Raw genomic sequence first — 15764 nt, 5'->3', positions numbered from 1 at the left:
GAGCGTAAGTCCAATGACCAAGTAGTTTCACTCACCACCTTTTGTTTTTGCAATAGAAAATCGTGTAATACAGTCTATATGGCATGAGCTGCCTGATTTTGCCAAAGTATTCTGGACAGCTAGGAGAGACTATTAGCTCAGGAGAGACTCCTACCAGGTCTGTAGCAAAAGCTGTGCTTTTGAGTGCCTCCCTCCCTGTGGGTCTGAGCTCTGAAGGGAAGAGTTCAAAACAGCTATAAAGCTAAATAAAGAGAAGTACGGGCCTTTCAATTTGCTTTGTCTGCTGTACTATAGAAAGAAGCATGACAGATGATGCTACTTAGGTTTGGATTAGGCTGGCTTTCAGGATATTTCTGTAAATAAGGTTTGGGGTTATAGTTGACAATGGACCAGAATATCTTCAATCAGAGGCAAAGGAAGGGAGTTTAGAGGTGTAGCTTAAATTATTTGGTCTAGTGCGGTTCTCTAGGACAGATTTCATCTGATTTAACCGTACAGAAATTAATGTCAGTCAACCCAGACAGGGAATGACCCTGACAAGAAGGAACACAAGCAGGGGGTGGTGTCCTTCTGAATGCTCAGAGCTACAGTTCATAGCTGTCTGGCATTTTCTAGTATCAGCCTTGTGAGTCTTCCTGCCCCGGACTGCTGCTGTTGAATCTATGACAAGATTCACTATGATCTATAAAAGCTTTTCAGTTAGATGTTTGCAATGAAAATATGAGGACCGAGACAGCTTTGGCATTTGTAACTTTATTGCAGAAAAAAAAAATCCACTATCAACATATTTTACAAAGAAAGTCGCACTTTGGTGTCGGGCGAGTTTTCTTCCTCACCCCTTTCCCCTGGACAGCGATGTGTGGGAAACCAGAACAACCAGCCCCTGCCCTTTTGATTGTGTGCAGAGACACTTTCCAGCTATGCCAGCCTGCACCAGTTCCAGCCAGGATGGAGTTCTATTTTCCACGACTAACTTGCCAACTTTGTGCCGAAAACCAGTAGCACCCTGCCCTCCGGCAGGGGAAACAAGTCTGTAGCTAGGGAGATGGCTCTGTGCAGACAATGCTGGATACAAAAGCTTTGGAGTTGTGACAACTGCCCTTTAGCTCTCATGCCACAGTAGGAGAGAACCAACCCTTCTTCCCTGTGTCATCAGGCATCCTTACAGTACACAGAGGCCAAAGCCAACAGCTGAACCCAAACTGCACTGCAGCCATTTGTCAGTCACTTAGGAAGCAGTAACACAGGGAGGAGGAACTGCTGCCTTGCCCAGTTCATCTATCTGACCCAGGCCAGTTCTGCTCCATCTTTGGGCTTTGCAGATAATTTGGGCCCTGCTGATGGGGAAATTCCCCTCTTCCTGCTACAACAAGCAATAACAGCGTTGTGAAAAAAAAAGGTACTTTTGCTAGTGAGGCCTGGTATCTGTCCTTTGTGGGGTCAGTGATGTTGCTACTAAAAGGAGAGGAGAAACTGAGGCTTGTAAGAGCAATGTGGCAGATAATCTCTAGCCCTTGCTGTATCCTGAGGGAGCAACTGGCTTAGTCAAAAGTCAAACACTCTAGAGAAGGCATTTCTATTTACCTGCAGAGAAAAGTGAGCTAGGAAACAGGAGCAGATGTAATTACATGAGGACTGTCATGTCACACACAGTCTGGTCTTTCTGAGGTGAGGGCACAAAAGATCCTTGGACTTACACTCAGAGGCTCTGGGGTGTGGGTCTGTGGGTTTGTAGGTTTCCTTGAGGGGCCTCAAGAGCCTTGGATGCAGTCTAAAGCAGTGACATTTTGAGGCAAAAGTGCAGAATCTAATCAGCCTAACACCTAGAAAGGGAACGGGAGGAAGGCACCTACATCCAGGATCTGTCCTCATGATAAGACACAGACTGGCTCAAAGACCAAGGTAAAGGAGCTTTGACCTTGCATAGCACAGGAGGAACAAGGAAGCAGAGCAGTCTATTATCCTCCTGGTAGGTGTTTTAGGATGGGCAGTGCCAATCCTGGGACTAAAGCTGAAACAGGAACAAAAAAAGTGCAAGAAAAAAACCCCAAACAACCAACCTTAAAAATACAGAACAAGAGGGAGCCCAAGAGAACTGATTTCCACATCCTGGGCTCCCTCAGAAAACAGCAGTCTCCTTTGTTAGCACTGTGCTGACGCCAACAGTATTAAGAGCCCTTGCATGGATCACTTGCCCACCTCCTTTGAAACCAGCAGCCACCAACATGGACAGAAAAGATCCATGCAGAACACGATGGCAAAGGTTGTCTTGGCTAACTGGTCACCACACTAAGAGGAGGAGGCAGCTCTTCAGGGCATTAGTTTGAGAAGAGCCTGGAGGAAAGGGCCAGACTTGGGCTCTGATTCGCAGCATAGAAACTTCAACACTGAACTATTTAAAACGTCTAAAACGAAAAACCATCTGAAAAGGATCTTTCAGTTGTGTGCAAATCATAGCCCCTCATTCCTTGGCAGATCATCTGGGACCAAGTCCTCAAGGCCTTTTCCTCAGGGAAGTTCAGCCGGCCAGGCAGAGGACAACCTGGTTGCCTAGTAGCTGTAGAGTGAGAGAGGGGTGTCCTCCATCATGTCATCCTAGAAGCAGAGAAGAGTGCTTTAATGAGATGTCTGCACGATGGCAATGCGGTGCCAGCCTGGAAGAGTGCTGTGCAGGCAAGCACAGCCTTCTCTCCACACTGTCACAGTGTGGCCATCTGCCCAGCGATCCACCTAAATGCTGTCCCTGGGCAGCTCCTGGATATTTGGACTGCCACTCTCCCTCCTGCTCCAGCAGTTGGAGAGAAGAGGTGTGTGCGGGAACTGCCTGCCTGCTGCAAGGATGTGGAGAACCCCGGCTGTTGAAACCTCCACTCTTGAAACAGCATCAGCTTGCTTGCTAGCTCCTGTACTCCTCTGTCCCAGAAAGCACAGTGTGTTAGTTGCAGCTTCCCCAGAGCTAATTAATCCTCTAAAACCCTCATATTTTTTTTATGTTCCCAAAAGGTCAAACGCAGATAGACAGACAGACAGACAGACAACCGCCTTGGAGCAAAGCACAGAATCTGCTTTGTCACAGTCACAAAGCAAATATATCAGAAAACAGGAGAAGAGGCTAGGAAAGTGTCATTTCAGGACAAGTTTGGATGGAGCTCTCCTTCCTCCCTCTATTTAACCTCTTAGCATTCCCCTGCAGAGTGAGGGGAAGGCAGAGAGCTTCTTTAGTGCCCAACCTTGAGACTTGCTGTCTTGATTCAAACCCTGGATGGAAGGAGAGGGACCTAAGAGGGAACAGGAGTGTGTGATCAGCACTGCTGCTGCTGCAAATACCCAAAGCATTGCTAATATAGTAGCAAGGGAACTGCAAAGCAGTCAGTAGCAAGCCAGACCATGTCAGGCTGGGCTGAAGGCATGACTCACCATGGGCAGGTCCTGCAGGCGCCGGAATTCCATGCGGTTGTTGTGCTGGCGGTACCTCAAGAAGCCCACCAGGCCGAGGATGCCCACCATGACAATGAAGACGGAGATCACGGTGATCACCAAGGGATCAGCCCTTGTTGTATCAGCCGAACTGGGTTGCTCTGCAAGGACACCAAGGGAATGAGGCCAAAGGAGAGCCTTCAAGGGCTGGGAGCAGCAAAGCTTTGTCTTTTCTGGTTCTGCTCAGTACAAGCACGAGGCAGTCTGAGGTAGCCCCAGCCCTTTGCTATGTTTTGTGAGAGCAGGGACAAAAGCAGAACATTTACCTGAATTTTCATCATCACCAACATTCAACACAGAAGCTTTCTCATGCCTGGGCTCTGATGACTGCACCCGTGCAGATGTGCTGGTGGGCATGGCAGCTGTGCTGGCAGACATGGAGCTGGTCATGAGGGGTCTCACGGTCACAGTCTGGGAGGCGGTGGCAGAGGACGTGCTCTGTACGGTGGAGATGGGAGCAGAGAAGGTTCTGGGCTCAACAGTGCTCTCCTCTGTGGCACCCACAGGGCTCGTTCCTGGCCTGGTTTCAGACCTTGCTGCTGTGGGCCCCACGGTCTGCTCATCAAAAGGCCCCAGCTGAGAGCTGTTAGTTGTTGCTGCAAAATAGGAGCAAGGAGTTAATTTAAAGGATAAGTGCAAGCACACTGTTCTGTGGAACTGGGCAAGATGGAAGCAAGGCTGTAAGGAAGACTGCTGGGACTACAGGAATAGCAGCTTACTGTTTTTCCCTGGGAAAACAAGCAGGACTGATAGTGCAGGCACAGGTGAGCCACGCTGTAAGTCACAGTGCTTAGAAAGTCCTCTTGGGTTTTGTATGTGCCAATCTGCAATAGCAGCCAACCTCAGCTGGACCCACAAGGCTTGTCCTTGGGGACAAAGGACAAGCTCACACAGCTCTGCACACAGCTGGGGGTTACCCCAGAGCAAGACACTGGGAAAGGTCTCTCATCTCTCCTTATGGGGAGCACAAAGGGGGCTGCCCAGGGACTGGGGCTGTGTTGTTTTGTCACAGACCCTGTGACACAAGCCAGGGCAAACGATGTGATTGAGCATGAACACCGAGCAAAATCAGGGGCCAATCAATATCTGTCTTGCATTAGGGGGGTGTGACAGCCTGGCAGGCCCCAAGGTGGGCAAGACTGGGATAGCAGACCCGATAGCCAGTCCCCCACGCTGCTCAGAGGGACCCAGGGTAGGGGCTCTCACAGTTGCCCAGGGATGGATGGACTGATGTTTGTGCCTGCCCATCTCCATGCTTTGTGCTAAGGGAGGGTGTGCTGCCCCATTCTTTAGGCAGCAGGGAAGGCTCCTGCTGAGCCCCCAGCCCTGGTGCCGGAGGAACACAGCTGGGCAGCACTGCTGAAGCATGTAGTTTCAGATGAGACATATAAAGGATGTCCCTGCACACAATCACTGTCCTTATCACAAAGCAGCCAGCCCAATTAATACATAATTAACGTGGTTTACAAAGAGGATGCTGAACTAACACCTCTGCAAGTAAGTCCCACTGAACTGGCTACACTTAATGGCTCCATTCCCTTCTCCCTCTCTCCAGTTTCCAGGAGAGTGCTCAAATATTTCCAGGCTGAGCATCCTTGAGGCAGGACTTTCTGCACAGGCAGTAAAGGCAAAACCTCACCCGGCACAGTGTTCAGAGGAAGTGAGGGGGTTGCACTGGTGGCCTCATCCGTTTCTTCAGTTGTGCTGAAAGGCTCTGTGGCTTCATGGCTGGGCTGGTTTTCTTCCAGAGTGCTGGCAGTTGGTGTAGGGGAAGGGATTTCAGTGCTGCTGTTGACTGACAAGCTCAGATTGTGGTGCTCAGGATGTGTAACTGTGATGTCCCCAGGGCTGGCAGTGGTGGAAGCCTGCAGTCTCTCTGCTTTGGAGCCCGCCATGGGGGTGGTAGGGATGAAGCCATTCTCCACCTCTGCAGTGTGGGCCCCAGTGGCATTGAGTGTTGCAGCAGTCAAGTTTTTCTCCAGGCTTGTCTGAGGAATGGCAGAAGTTGCTGGACCAAAGTCAGAAGCTTCCCTTGGCTGATGAGAGGTTAGCACTGTGCTAGGAAAAGGTGGTGGTGTCTCCAAGGTCTCTCCTGTCTCCTGTCCCTGTCCTATGGAACAGAGTCAAGAACGAGAAGTTTGTCAGAGATCCCACACTGAGAGGAGAAACAGAGCAGAAGGACAGAAATAGAACCTTTTTATCCCCTTAACTCCAAATCCAGCAGAGATTCACACTCAGGAAAGGGATTCAATAGCTACTCTGTCCTCCTGGCCTTTCTGAGGCCCGAGATCTGCTCTAGGTGACCTTCTTTTACCCTCCTCCCCCTCAAGCCCTGTGTTCCTGTTCTGTGGGGTCAGCATCACCAATCCCTCTACCCTAGAGCAACCACAAAACATTTTTCAATTTTATGGGTTTGTTAAAAGTACCACTTGAGACCTGATTCTGTAGGAAATTTTGATAAGTCTTCCTTGGCTCATCGAGAAAGAGTCAAAAGTGGTGCTGAAAAAATACACGTGAGGAAAACATGGAAGTAGACCCTCTAGCTCCCTCAGCCTGATGAAGTGGAGGAAAGTGATATTTAAAAAGTCTGTGGCTGGCAAGGGTAAAGCATATATTGTGAGTCATTTTAGTAATAGTGTGGAACTACTGCTAGAGGGTGAGGTGAAATGGGCAGCAAGAGAGTACTACAGCTAACAGGGCTGTTGGTGTGCTTTGGGAGCCGCCTTCATGAGCTATTTACAAACACATCACCAGCATGAAGTGCAACTATTGTCACAGAAATGGGTAGCTACTCAGCCTCCCACTACAGCAAAAAGGGCCAGCAAGCAAGGATTCCCCCAGATCCACAGCTGTTAGACAGTGTGACAGCATATGGGAGGAGGAAAACCACAAGGCTCTTACACTGCCCGTTCATTAACACGGATCCTGTGAGGGTTTTTCAGGGTATAAACAGGAAGAAAACAGAAATGTAGCCACATCAGGATGGACTGTCCAGACAACTTAAAACCCACACAGTCAATATTTTGATGATTTCTATTCAAGTTTCTACTGAAGTTACAGAGGCCTGATGAGCAAACTATACAAAAAAATAAAGGTACTAAAGCAAATCCATCATGCCCCTCCCCTCCACGGTGAAGAAGCATCCAAAGCAGATGCCATCACCAAGAAACATTCATCCAACAGCAAAGCAGCCCACTTTTGTACTGCTTTGGGGAAATCTCAGTAGTTTTTAAAAGCTTTTCAGAACAGACACAGTTATCAGAGCTCTTCTCCAGCTACAGCACTCAACAGGCCCTAAAAAAAGACACAATATGGCCTCTCTCTTGAGACCTTTGCAGTATCCTGACCAGTCAGAGAATTCCAAACCTCAAAGCAGCCTGACAGAGCTGTGCTTCCCCGGCCCAGGGCCTCACTCCCAGGAGGGCTCTCGCAGGGATGCACAACCCTGTTTGGCACTTTTGGAGAACAAGCTCTCACGGGGAGCCCCAGCTGGGGCAACTTAAACATGAAGACCAAAGGCATAAGTGATGCTCCCTGTGGCCTCACCTGGATCCAGCTGTCTGTGGCCAGAATGTGCCTCCAAATAAGGCGAGCTGCTCTTTGCAACAGAGCTCAGGGACAGGATATGCTTACACTAGTAACACCTGGAAGGAAAAGAGCTGAGCACCGTGTTTCCTGGGATCAGGCACCAAAACACACAGCTTTTCATGTGACAATTTCCAGCCCTAAACCCAGCACTGCTATTCAGCACGCTGCCTGCTGGGTGAGATCCCACCAGCTCCAGAGCGTGCGCTGGGCAGTGCTGACAGATCCCGGCTGGGCACTGGCGGATGCTTGCTCAGTAAACACCCAACTGCTGCTCCCACGCAGCAAGAGACACACACAGAACCGTGCTGTCACCGTGGGGTAAACAGGAAAGGTGGTGGCCAGATGCCCAGCCAGTGGCAAGCCTGGCTTTCAATAGCTGGCCTGTGCCCGGAACAGCCTCTCATGAGGTGGCAAGGCATGACTGAGGTCATGAAGGGGAAAGATTTGTGGAAAGCTGTCTTGCAAAAAGGCCTAAGCAACTCTGAAACCATCGTGCCAGTTTCTGACTAGAAACGGAAAGTCAGAGAGAAGGTGGACAAGTTTGGACTCCACACCCAGGGCACCTCCCCACAGCATCAGGAACTGGCAGTCCTGCCAGGAGGTGCTGTGGGACAGCAGTGTTTGTGGGGACAAGCAGCTTCCCCCACCCCACTGCACACACAGCTCCTCGCTGTCTGCAAAAGCAGTATTTCCCTAAGCTCTTCTCTCCAAGTAGCCACACGTCTCCTTCCCACAGAACTGTCTGGTGTCCAGCACTGCCAAGGAAGTGGTTCCCTGGCAGATGGGCCACTCTGGCCCAGGCCTGGGGTTACACAGCACTGCGGTCTGTAAAACCTGGTTTGTAAAGAATTGCAGAAGAGATGTTAAAATTGGCAGGTGAGGAGAAAGGGAGTCTCTGAGAGGCCTTTGAGCAAGGCAGGTGTTGATGGCACCTGGATTAGCAGGTCATCCAGCCCAGCACATCACAGCACCCTCAGCTCCAGAAACAAAGGAGGGCCTGATAAAATGGAGAGCCTAATCCAGACTCACACAAAGACTCAAGCCATTAAGAGATGATGGTGGAAAGACAGAGAAGGCAAGGGCCAAGGAAACAAAAGACTATCAGTAAATCCTGATCACCCGGGGACAGACAGACAAAACATCCCCATCAGCTCCTAATAAAGGTACATCCAAAGCCACCAAGCACAGCACCTGGGGAAACCTCCCATAGGAGCAACTTGGTACTTGTGAGCTGTGGGTGTTAAAGACTGCAAGCACAAATGACTTTTGTCTCGGTTTTGCTTTAAAGTAAAAACACCCCCCTAAAGGCCCTTGCATTAAGATTGCTAGGTCGTTGCTGCAATGCCACAGCTTTGTTTACCGCAGTTTCATCACCCAAAAAGGCAACCCATTCCCACCCAGCTCCAGCGCAAACCCTGTGGTACAGTGGGGAAAGCAGGGTGCTGCTGCGGCTGGCTGTGCTGGGGCAGACCCAGCAAACCCCGCACCAGCTGCGATCCTCCAGGGTCCAACCCCTGGGGTCTGCACTGGGTCTCCGGTGTCCAACAGGTCGTAAAATCCCCTGCTCCAGTCACTAGGCAATGTTGGGTTTAGGTGTTTATTGGTTACCCATAGAGACACAGGTCAGAGCTCGTTCCTCTGGCGTCCTCCTGGAGCTCTGCTTCCTGCACCACACGCCAGGTAAGCCGTGCCTGTACTGCCTAGGGCATCACCCTCATCAGCTCCTAGAGACAAGAGGGAACTGTGTCCTTCTTGTTTCAGATGGAAAGGGAAGGAGTTAGTGTGGATGCTTCACTTTCTCCAAGTGATCCTCCAAGGCCTGACAGCAGCAGCAACGCAGCACAGCTGGTAAAGGTACGCTCATAACAAAGCAGATATGACTGTACCAAGCAAGAGCTCTGGACATAACAGCATCTCTGTTTCCCTGACAGGGAACCAAGTGTGGGCCTGCTTTGGTTATGCTGCAGTGCCTGCTGAAGCAGAGTTGGCTGCTGGTCCCCTGGCTACAGCCCTGTCTGTACTAACCTCCAGGCTCAGCCTGTGCGTGGTGAGAACCAGAGATTCCAGACCACATTAGGGCCGTGCTGGTGGATTTGGAGCAGCAGCTCCCATCAGACCATGCTGACTGCAGTGACCTCTGTCTGGGAAACAAGAGGGGCAAAGGAAGAGAGTGGCCCCAGGGGAGGAGGGATGCAGCCAGCCAAGAAGCCCCTGCCTTGGACAAGGATGGGAAACAATCCCAGCTCCTTGAGGGAAGGGAGGGCTCTGAACATCAGCCCACAGCTTCGGCCCCTCTCCAGCGCTGCCTGACACCACTGAGAGCTCTCTATGCCATCAACCCGAGCTCCCACCAACTCCAGAGCAGACATGGCAAAAATATGCCATAACGGAGAGGAGTGAAGGAAGCCAGCTCTGCAGGAGACAGGGCCATTCCTGCCTTGTGCTCCCTGCCCGAGTTTCAGGGCTGAGGCCAAGTGAGGGGACAGGGAAGGTTTGCACAACCAGCACGGAGCATTGCTGCTGTGTCAGGGCAACGACGCAGAGCAGGGACGTGCCCTCCATCCCCTGCCACAGCAGCCACCCCACTATTTGTTTCTCAGAATAAAACAGTGACACAGAGCAGGGCCTCAGCTGGACCAGCCCACTGATGAGCTCTGGCCACAACCCTAGTGCCACAGTCTCAGCAGCATCCTCTGCTCCCTCCTTCCTGTTTCAGCCAGAAACAGCAGCCTGAGCTCCCCAAAGGTCAACACAAATCTAAGTCCTATCCATAGACTTTACCACTGTTTCTAAAATCCCTCTTAGGATGAGATGGAGGAGAGCCACATAAGGCAAGGAACCCCATGGTAGGCTGGCTGATAGGGCTTAAGGGGAGCAGGCAGGAGGGTGCAGGCTGCAGCCACTCCTGGAAAAGGTGCACAGAGACCCAGGTGAGAGCTGAGCACAAAGATGAGAAGGGATTCACCTACGATTTCAGAAAAAGTTCCCGTGGGAGGAAGACTCCCTGGTGTGGATGTATCCTCCTGTGCAGGCTGTCATTGTCTGAGGGCAGCACCTCGCTTAAATCAGCTTCCTACAGAGTGCATGTCAAACCACTGCTCTGATTCATTGAAAAGGCACCCAAACCCTTCTACAATGCTATTTTGGTGCACTAAATGAATTCAATGTCCATTTAAGTTTAACAGATCCAGCTGCAAACAAACCAGTAAAATGGAAAAATAAAATGTTTAAAAAGTAACAGTGTAAACTGTAACCTATATGTATGAAAGCAATTACATCTTATTGCTTAGCAAACTACTCAATCAAGCGTAGAAATTATCTTTGGTTGTCAGTTATTACCTTTTTATGGTTACCAACCAACGGTAATTATGCAACCTCTTCAAGGAAAAATAGCTTGAGTATAAATGCAAAAAACCCCATAGAGTGGGATTTAAAACCAAGGCTCTTCATTTAATTTAAAAGCAGAACTGGAATACCTGCTAATTAGATACTAGCCAAGCCTGATGTCTTCTTTGAAAAAAAACCCAAAACAACACCCAAACAACAATCAGCAGAAGAGATTTCTGGAGCCCTTCAGGAAGGTGCCAGATGCACCCAGGGATGCTGTAGAGCAAACACCCTCATTGCAACGAAGAGAGGCTCAGAGACGTGGATCCAATACGAAAGGCAGCGCTTTGCAAAAGCAGCTCCAGCTCGATACCTGCTTGCAGGACCTCGACGGAGCCAGGATCCCAGTGGGCTGCATTTGCCATGCCCTCCAGCGCTCTCCCTGCCAGGGCTGATGCTTGGACTGTCCCCATCCCTGCAGAGAGAGGGTGGACTCCTCGTCTGCTGCGAGGAGTCTGGGCGTGGGGCGTAGGCTCATATCTGACCTTGAAGCCTGCCCACAGTGAAGCCCTTCATGGCAGCAGTTAATTAACTGGACCCCACGTAGCCTCTGCGAGCTGTTGTGCAGGCAGAAAACTGGGGGGGAGGGGGGCTGAACCAGGAGCTGCAAAGCAAGGGCTGAGGTAAGAGACGGGAATAGAAACCAGGTCTCCTGACCGAGAAGCTCCTTCCAGCCCCATAGGCAGGTGGCCACGAGCAGAGCACGAGACGGGGTCAGATTAGATACAGGGTGCTGAGTGAGTGTGGTGCTGGGGAGACACAGCCCAGCACCCAACCAGCCCAGGCAGGCAGGAGGAAGCCTCCCGGGGGCATCTGTGGATGCCAGGCTGCAGGCTTGAACTCCTGGGGAACTAAAAGGGGAGGCAGTGCTACCACCTTCACTGATGGCAATGTGTTTGGGAAAGAGACAACCAGGCAACAGTGGCATGGCAGAACAGAGCAGAGCAAGAATTGTGAGAACACGAATAAGCAGCCCTGCAAATGGCACCATAAATGCCAAGCACAGGTATTTCAGTACTTGGAAAACCCATGAAACAGCACAGGCATGTCCAGAGCACGCAGCAGTGCTGGAGCCCGGGCCAGGGAAGGGTGCAGTGCCAGCCTGATTGCCTGCCTGCAGGACACAGCACCCCAGGGTGGCACGGTCTGCCTGGTCCTGCCACATGAGACCGTCCTCACCCAGCCAGGGTGGGGAAAGATGCAAGAAACTTCTTTTCCACAGATTTCCTCCATCACTGATCCCCCATTTAGAGGTGAGGGGACTTATCCCGAATTCATGTGGCAGAGAAAAGGGAGAACAAGCTGCTTTACCACCACTGTCACACCAGCCAGTTATTTTCCACTGGCCACATGCAGCTATGGAGCATCCTGCTTGGCAGGAAGGTGCCCAGGAGGCTCCCGTGCTGTTTGCTTTTGTTCCTCAGTGGGGGACTGAGCCATGATAAAGATTCCTTTGCCCACAGGCTACTTGGGATGTGCGTAGCACCCACAGCCTGAGAAGCCTGCCCTTCTCCAGGGCTGCGTAACCCCAATAATACAGCAACAGCAGGGAGCTCTGGCATCAGCCAGCCCTCGCCCTGCTTACCTCAGGAGTCACAGCTGCACTGAAGGAAGCTTTCATATCATTAGAGAAAATTAATTAGCCAGTTGCCTTAATAGCAGCCCCATGTCAGCAGGGAGCCTGCTCTCCAGTGCAGCATGGCGTGAGCCAGGGGAAGTCTGGACATCAGGAAACCTGCCCAGCCCTGAGCACGCCCCAGGTCCTTCCAACTGTGTGACTGCTGGTTCCATGGGCTGTGAGGCTTCGAGGACGCATCCTGCCCTGAGCAGCAGTAGTTTGGGTCATGTTGGCACATGCTCTGGCCCTGCCCTGGGCAGCCCTACAGGGCTCAGGACGTGGCCCCAGATCCCAGCATTGCTGAGCCTCCTGAGAGCTGCCCCACAGAGCATGGTGGGGATGGCACCCTACGGAAACCCCTGCAGCAAGAACTGTGTCTGCCCACCCAGAGTGTTTTGGTGGAAAGGAAGGAGGAGCAGGGGCCTCTGAGCTTTGGATAGTCCCTGCTCCCCTTTGCCTGGAGTGATGGGGCCAAGGGAGCTGAAGGAGGTCAGTGCTTTGCCCCTGCCCAGAGGATCAGGTCTTGGAAAGGCAGCAGGAAGCCAAGATCCATCCTGCACCTGGGGGTGGGGGAAGAGCATGTGCAGAAATAAAAAACTGAGAGCACTACATGATGGGCATGGGCACGGGCAGCACGGTCAGGGTTTACCCCACACAGCTGGAGGTGCCGCCCTAACGAGAATCGAGCTACAGCTCAATTCAGGGTGTTCAATTCTGGAGCCATCCTGCCAGAGTGAAGATGAGTCCATCCACTCCTCCTCACCCTGGGCAACAAGGGGAAAAAAATCATGATAAATGGGCTGTAGGACCCTGCAGCAGACACACTGCCCGCCTGTGTGTGCAGCCCCGGCACCGACAGACGGGGCTTTATGTGCTCACGCTGCTCCCGGCCCCGCGCCGTCCTCTCTGCTTGTGAGGCAGCTCAGGGAAGGAAAGGCAGCAAAATGCCCAGACTAAAATTACTCGGGGTTTTATTTTAAAGGCTAGTGGTGCTGGAGGAAGTGAATTTCCGCAGGCAGTGAAGAAAGGCTGCATTGAGAGGCTGGGGTGGGCAGAGCACAGGATATGTGGCAGCCTGAGCTCCTCTGTGGCCCTGCAGCAAACCTGGGAGTGGGAGCAGGACACTGGGTGCAAGGGGGATCTGTCCTGGGAGCAGTACAGAGAGCAGCTCATGGAGCTGAGGCAAGCAGAGTTCTGGATGGATTTGTCTAAGGAGTGATGACTTTGGGGCCAATCTTTGGGTGAACCATTCTTTTCCTCCATCATTGTCCTGCTGGGATTCTCTGGTGTTTTGTTAAGGGTTGTGCTTCTGGCAATTTTTATTGGTAGCATGTCTTTGCTGCTATCTATTTTCACAGAATATTTGCTCTCTCAACCCTGGTTGGGGATTAGCTAGCTGATCCAAAAGCTGTGAGGACAAGGGCCAGGTCAGCTGCATAGGTACCATTTCCTGAGGCTGTGAAGGGACTCTGGGATTGGAACACTAAGCAGAAAAGATCCCAGGAAAAACCCAGCAAAACTTTAGCTTCTGGTACATTCCAGCAGTTTGAGCCTTGGACTTTGCAGCAAGAGGGCTCCTAGGAGCCAGCTGGGGTGAGGGGCTCCCTGGGGTTTCCCAGTGTGCTAGAGTGTGAGAGACAGGGCCAACACAGTCAGCAGCAGCAGCAGCCCACAGCTCCTCCTCCTCTCAGCGGTGGAAATCCTGAGTCCTTCCTCTACCAGTGGCTGGTCACACCCCCCACCCCATCACAGCACAGCCACCCTCGCGTGGGGAGTGCAACGTTACCCAGAGCTTTGCCCACATAAAGGGAGCTGGTTTGGGACTGTTCCCTGTGTTCAGCCTCAAACCAAGCCAAACTGCATCCGGCACCCTAAACCTCAGCCTGAGCACTATACTCTTGCTGCTGGGGCTCAGCCCCACAAGCACCTATGCTAAGGTTTCACTGGTCCTAATTAGTTACTGGAAACCGAGTTTCTATGTGTCATCCGTCGGTCTCCATTGCTGAAGTCACGATGCTGTGATCTGACCAGAATCTTGGCCAAGGGTTTTTCCTCAACCACAAAGAAGAGTAAACACGTTTTACTTCCTAAGCCCCAGGCAAGCCCCTAAATGCCACTGAGCCTTTGTCACTGCCAGGGTCACGGCCAAGGTGACAGCCCCCCGACTCGGGGCACACACACTTCAGCCACGCGGCAGAGCTCGGCGGTGTCGGAGGACGGGGCTGTCAGCGCCACGCTGCAGACTGTGCCTGCCCACGTGGGGACGTGTTGATCGTGGAGCCGAGCCGAAATACGGCTTGAGAGGGTTTGCCTGGGGCCGGGGTCTGGCTCCTGCTCCGTCCCGGACACCGGTATCGCTTCCTCTTCCCGAAGACACAGAGCGCCCGTCCCGTCGTGCTGCGGGAGGCGGCAGAGCTCGGGCTTTGTCCGGGGTCCCCTCGGGGGGAAGCTCAGCAGCGGCTCGGAGGCACCCGAGAGCTGCAGCACGGGAGGCAGGAGGCTCGCAGGGCTGGATGCAGGAGAGCGAGAGCCTCCAGGATCCTTCCTCCCCTGCCCGCGCATCCCCGCGGGATCCTGCCGGGCGCCGGGCGGGAGGTGAGCCCGGGCGGCTCCGCCGGCGGGAGCAGCGCTGCCGGCAGCTGCCTTGTATGGGCAAGGCCGGCACCGGTGGCCGCGCTGCTGCCCGGAGCGCGGGGCTCGCCCGGGACCCCCCCGAGCATCCCCGGGCCACCTCACCTGCGGGCCCGCCGGGGCGACGGGGCCGGGGGCATCCCGCCCGAGTTCGGCGGGCGGGCCCGGGGCGCTGCTCCCCGTAGGTTCCCGTCCCTGGAGGGGGCTCCCCAGACCCTTCTCCCGCAGTCGCACCGGCGGGCGGAGGAGCCCGGGCCCCGGCGCTGCCCCGACGGCTGCCCCCGGCACCGCGCTCCCCGCCGCCGCCAGCCCGGCGGGTTTCCCCGGGCCGCCTCCCCGCCCCGGGCCCCTCGGGCGGCCGCCCCGGTACCTGGCAGGGCGCAGAGCAGGCAGCAGGCGGCGGCGAGGCGGAGCAGGGCGCGCCGCGTCCCCTCCATGCTGGGCCGATCCGCGCTGGCTCCGCCGGCGGCACCGGGGCGGCGCCGGGGCGGGCCCGCGGCCGGGGCGGGGCGGGCGGCACGTGGTCCGGCCCCGGCGGAGCGGGGTGGGGGCTGCTGCCGACCCCCGCACGGCTGGCCCGGGACCTTGCGTCTCCGTGTCGGACAGCGCACTCCCCGTCCGGTCCCGGTTCGGTCCCCGGCACCCCCGGTCCGGTTCGCACCGCCCCCACCATCGCCGCTTGGTCCCCGGCATCCTTGGTTCGGGCAGGATTCTCTTGGTCCAGTCCCACAGCGGCGCCAGCATCCTCAGACCGGCCACTCCTGGTTCGGGCAGGAAACTCCCGGTTCTGTCTTTCTCTGTTCTGAGAATCCCCAGTCCAGGCCTGCACCACCTCATAACCCCGTGGACTGGTTCAAGTGACCCCACTCCAGGACTTCACGACCCCGTAATCTGCTCCTGGAACCCCTAGTTGACCACAACACCCCCGCTTTTGCCCCAACCAGGGATGGGGACAGCAGCTGACCCCAACCTGGGGCATTACCTGGGGCCTGTGGACAGTTTTGGGGTACCTGGGTCTGTGGGCACAGCCAAGTGCAGAGCTGTTCTGGGCACCCCTGGATGT

General features: G+C 53.8%; 2 protein-coding genes across 5 annotated transcripts in view; one reads left to right on the top strand and one right to left on the bottom strand.

Moving 5' to 3' along the window:
• The window catches only part of TESK2 (testis associated actin remodelling kinase 2), a 112146-nt gene that overhangs the window by 10258 nt on the left and 86124 nt on the right, over positions 1-15764 (top strand). The gene's annotated exons all lie outside the window — the stretch shown is intronic.
• LOC116790752 (flocculation protein FLO11-like) lies at positions 738-15172 on the bottom strand. 4 transcript variants are annotated; one of them, XM_032696077.1, is made up of 5 exons: positions 15072-15172; positions 5117-5587; positions 3744-4073; positions 3418-3578; positions 738-2595 (listed from the first exon to the last, which is right to left on the bottom strand). In XM_032696077.1, the coding sequence occupies exons 1-5, from the start codon at positions 15136-15138 to the stop codon at positions 2551-2553; spliced, it is 1074 nt and encodes a 357-aa protein (XP_032551968.1). In that variant the 5' UTR covers positions 15139-15172; the 3' UTR covers positions 738-2550. The 4 variants fall into 4 exon arrangements, with proteins under 4 accessions (XP_032551968.1, XP_032551966.1, XP_032551969.1 ...); XM_032696075.1 differs by lacking the exon at positions 15072-15172 and adding an exon at positions 10771-10890 and having other exon boundaries at positions 5117-5589; XM_032696078.1 differs by lacking the exon at positions 15072-15172 and adding an exon at positions 8674-8776.

The sequence above is a fragment of the Chiroxiphia lanceolata genome, chromosome 9 (assembly GCF_009829145.1).
Source record: "Chiroxiphia lanceolata isolate bChiLan1 chromosome 9, bChiLan1.pri, whole genome shotgun sequence".
Lineage (NCBI taxonomy): Eukaryota > Metazoa > Chordata > Aves > Passeriformes > Pipridae > Chiroxiphia > Chiroxiphia lanceolata.
The sequence above is the reverse complement of the archived record's forward strand: the minus strand, read 5'-3'. Positions and strand labels throughout refer to the sequence as shown.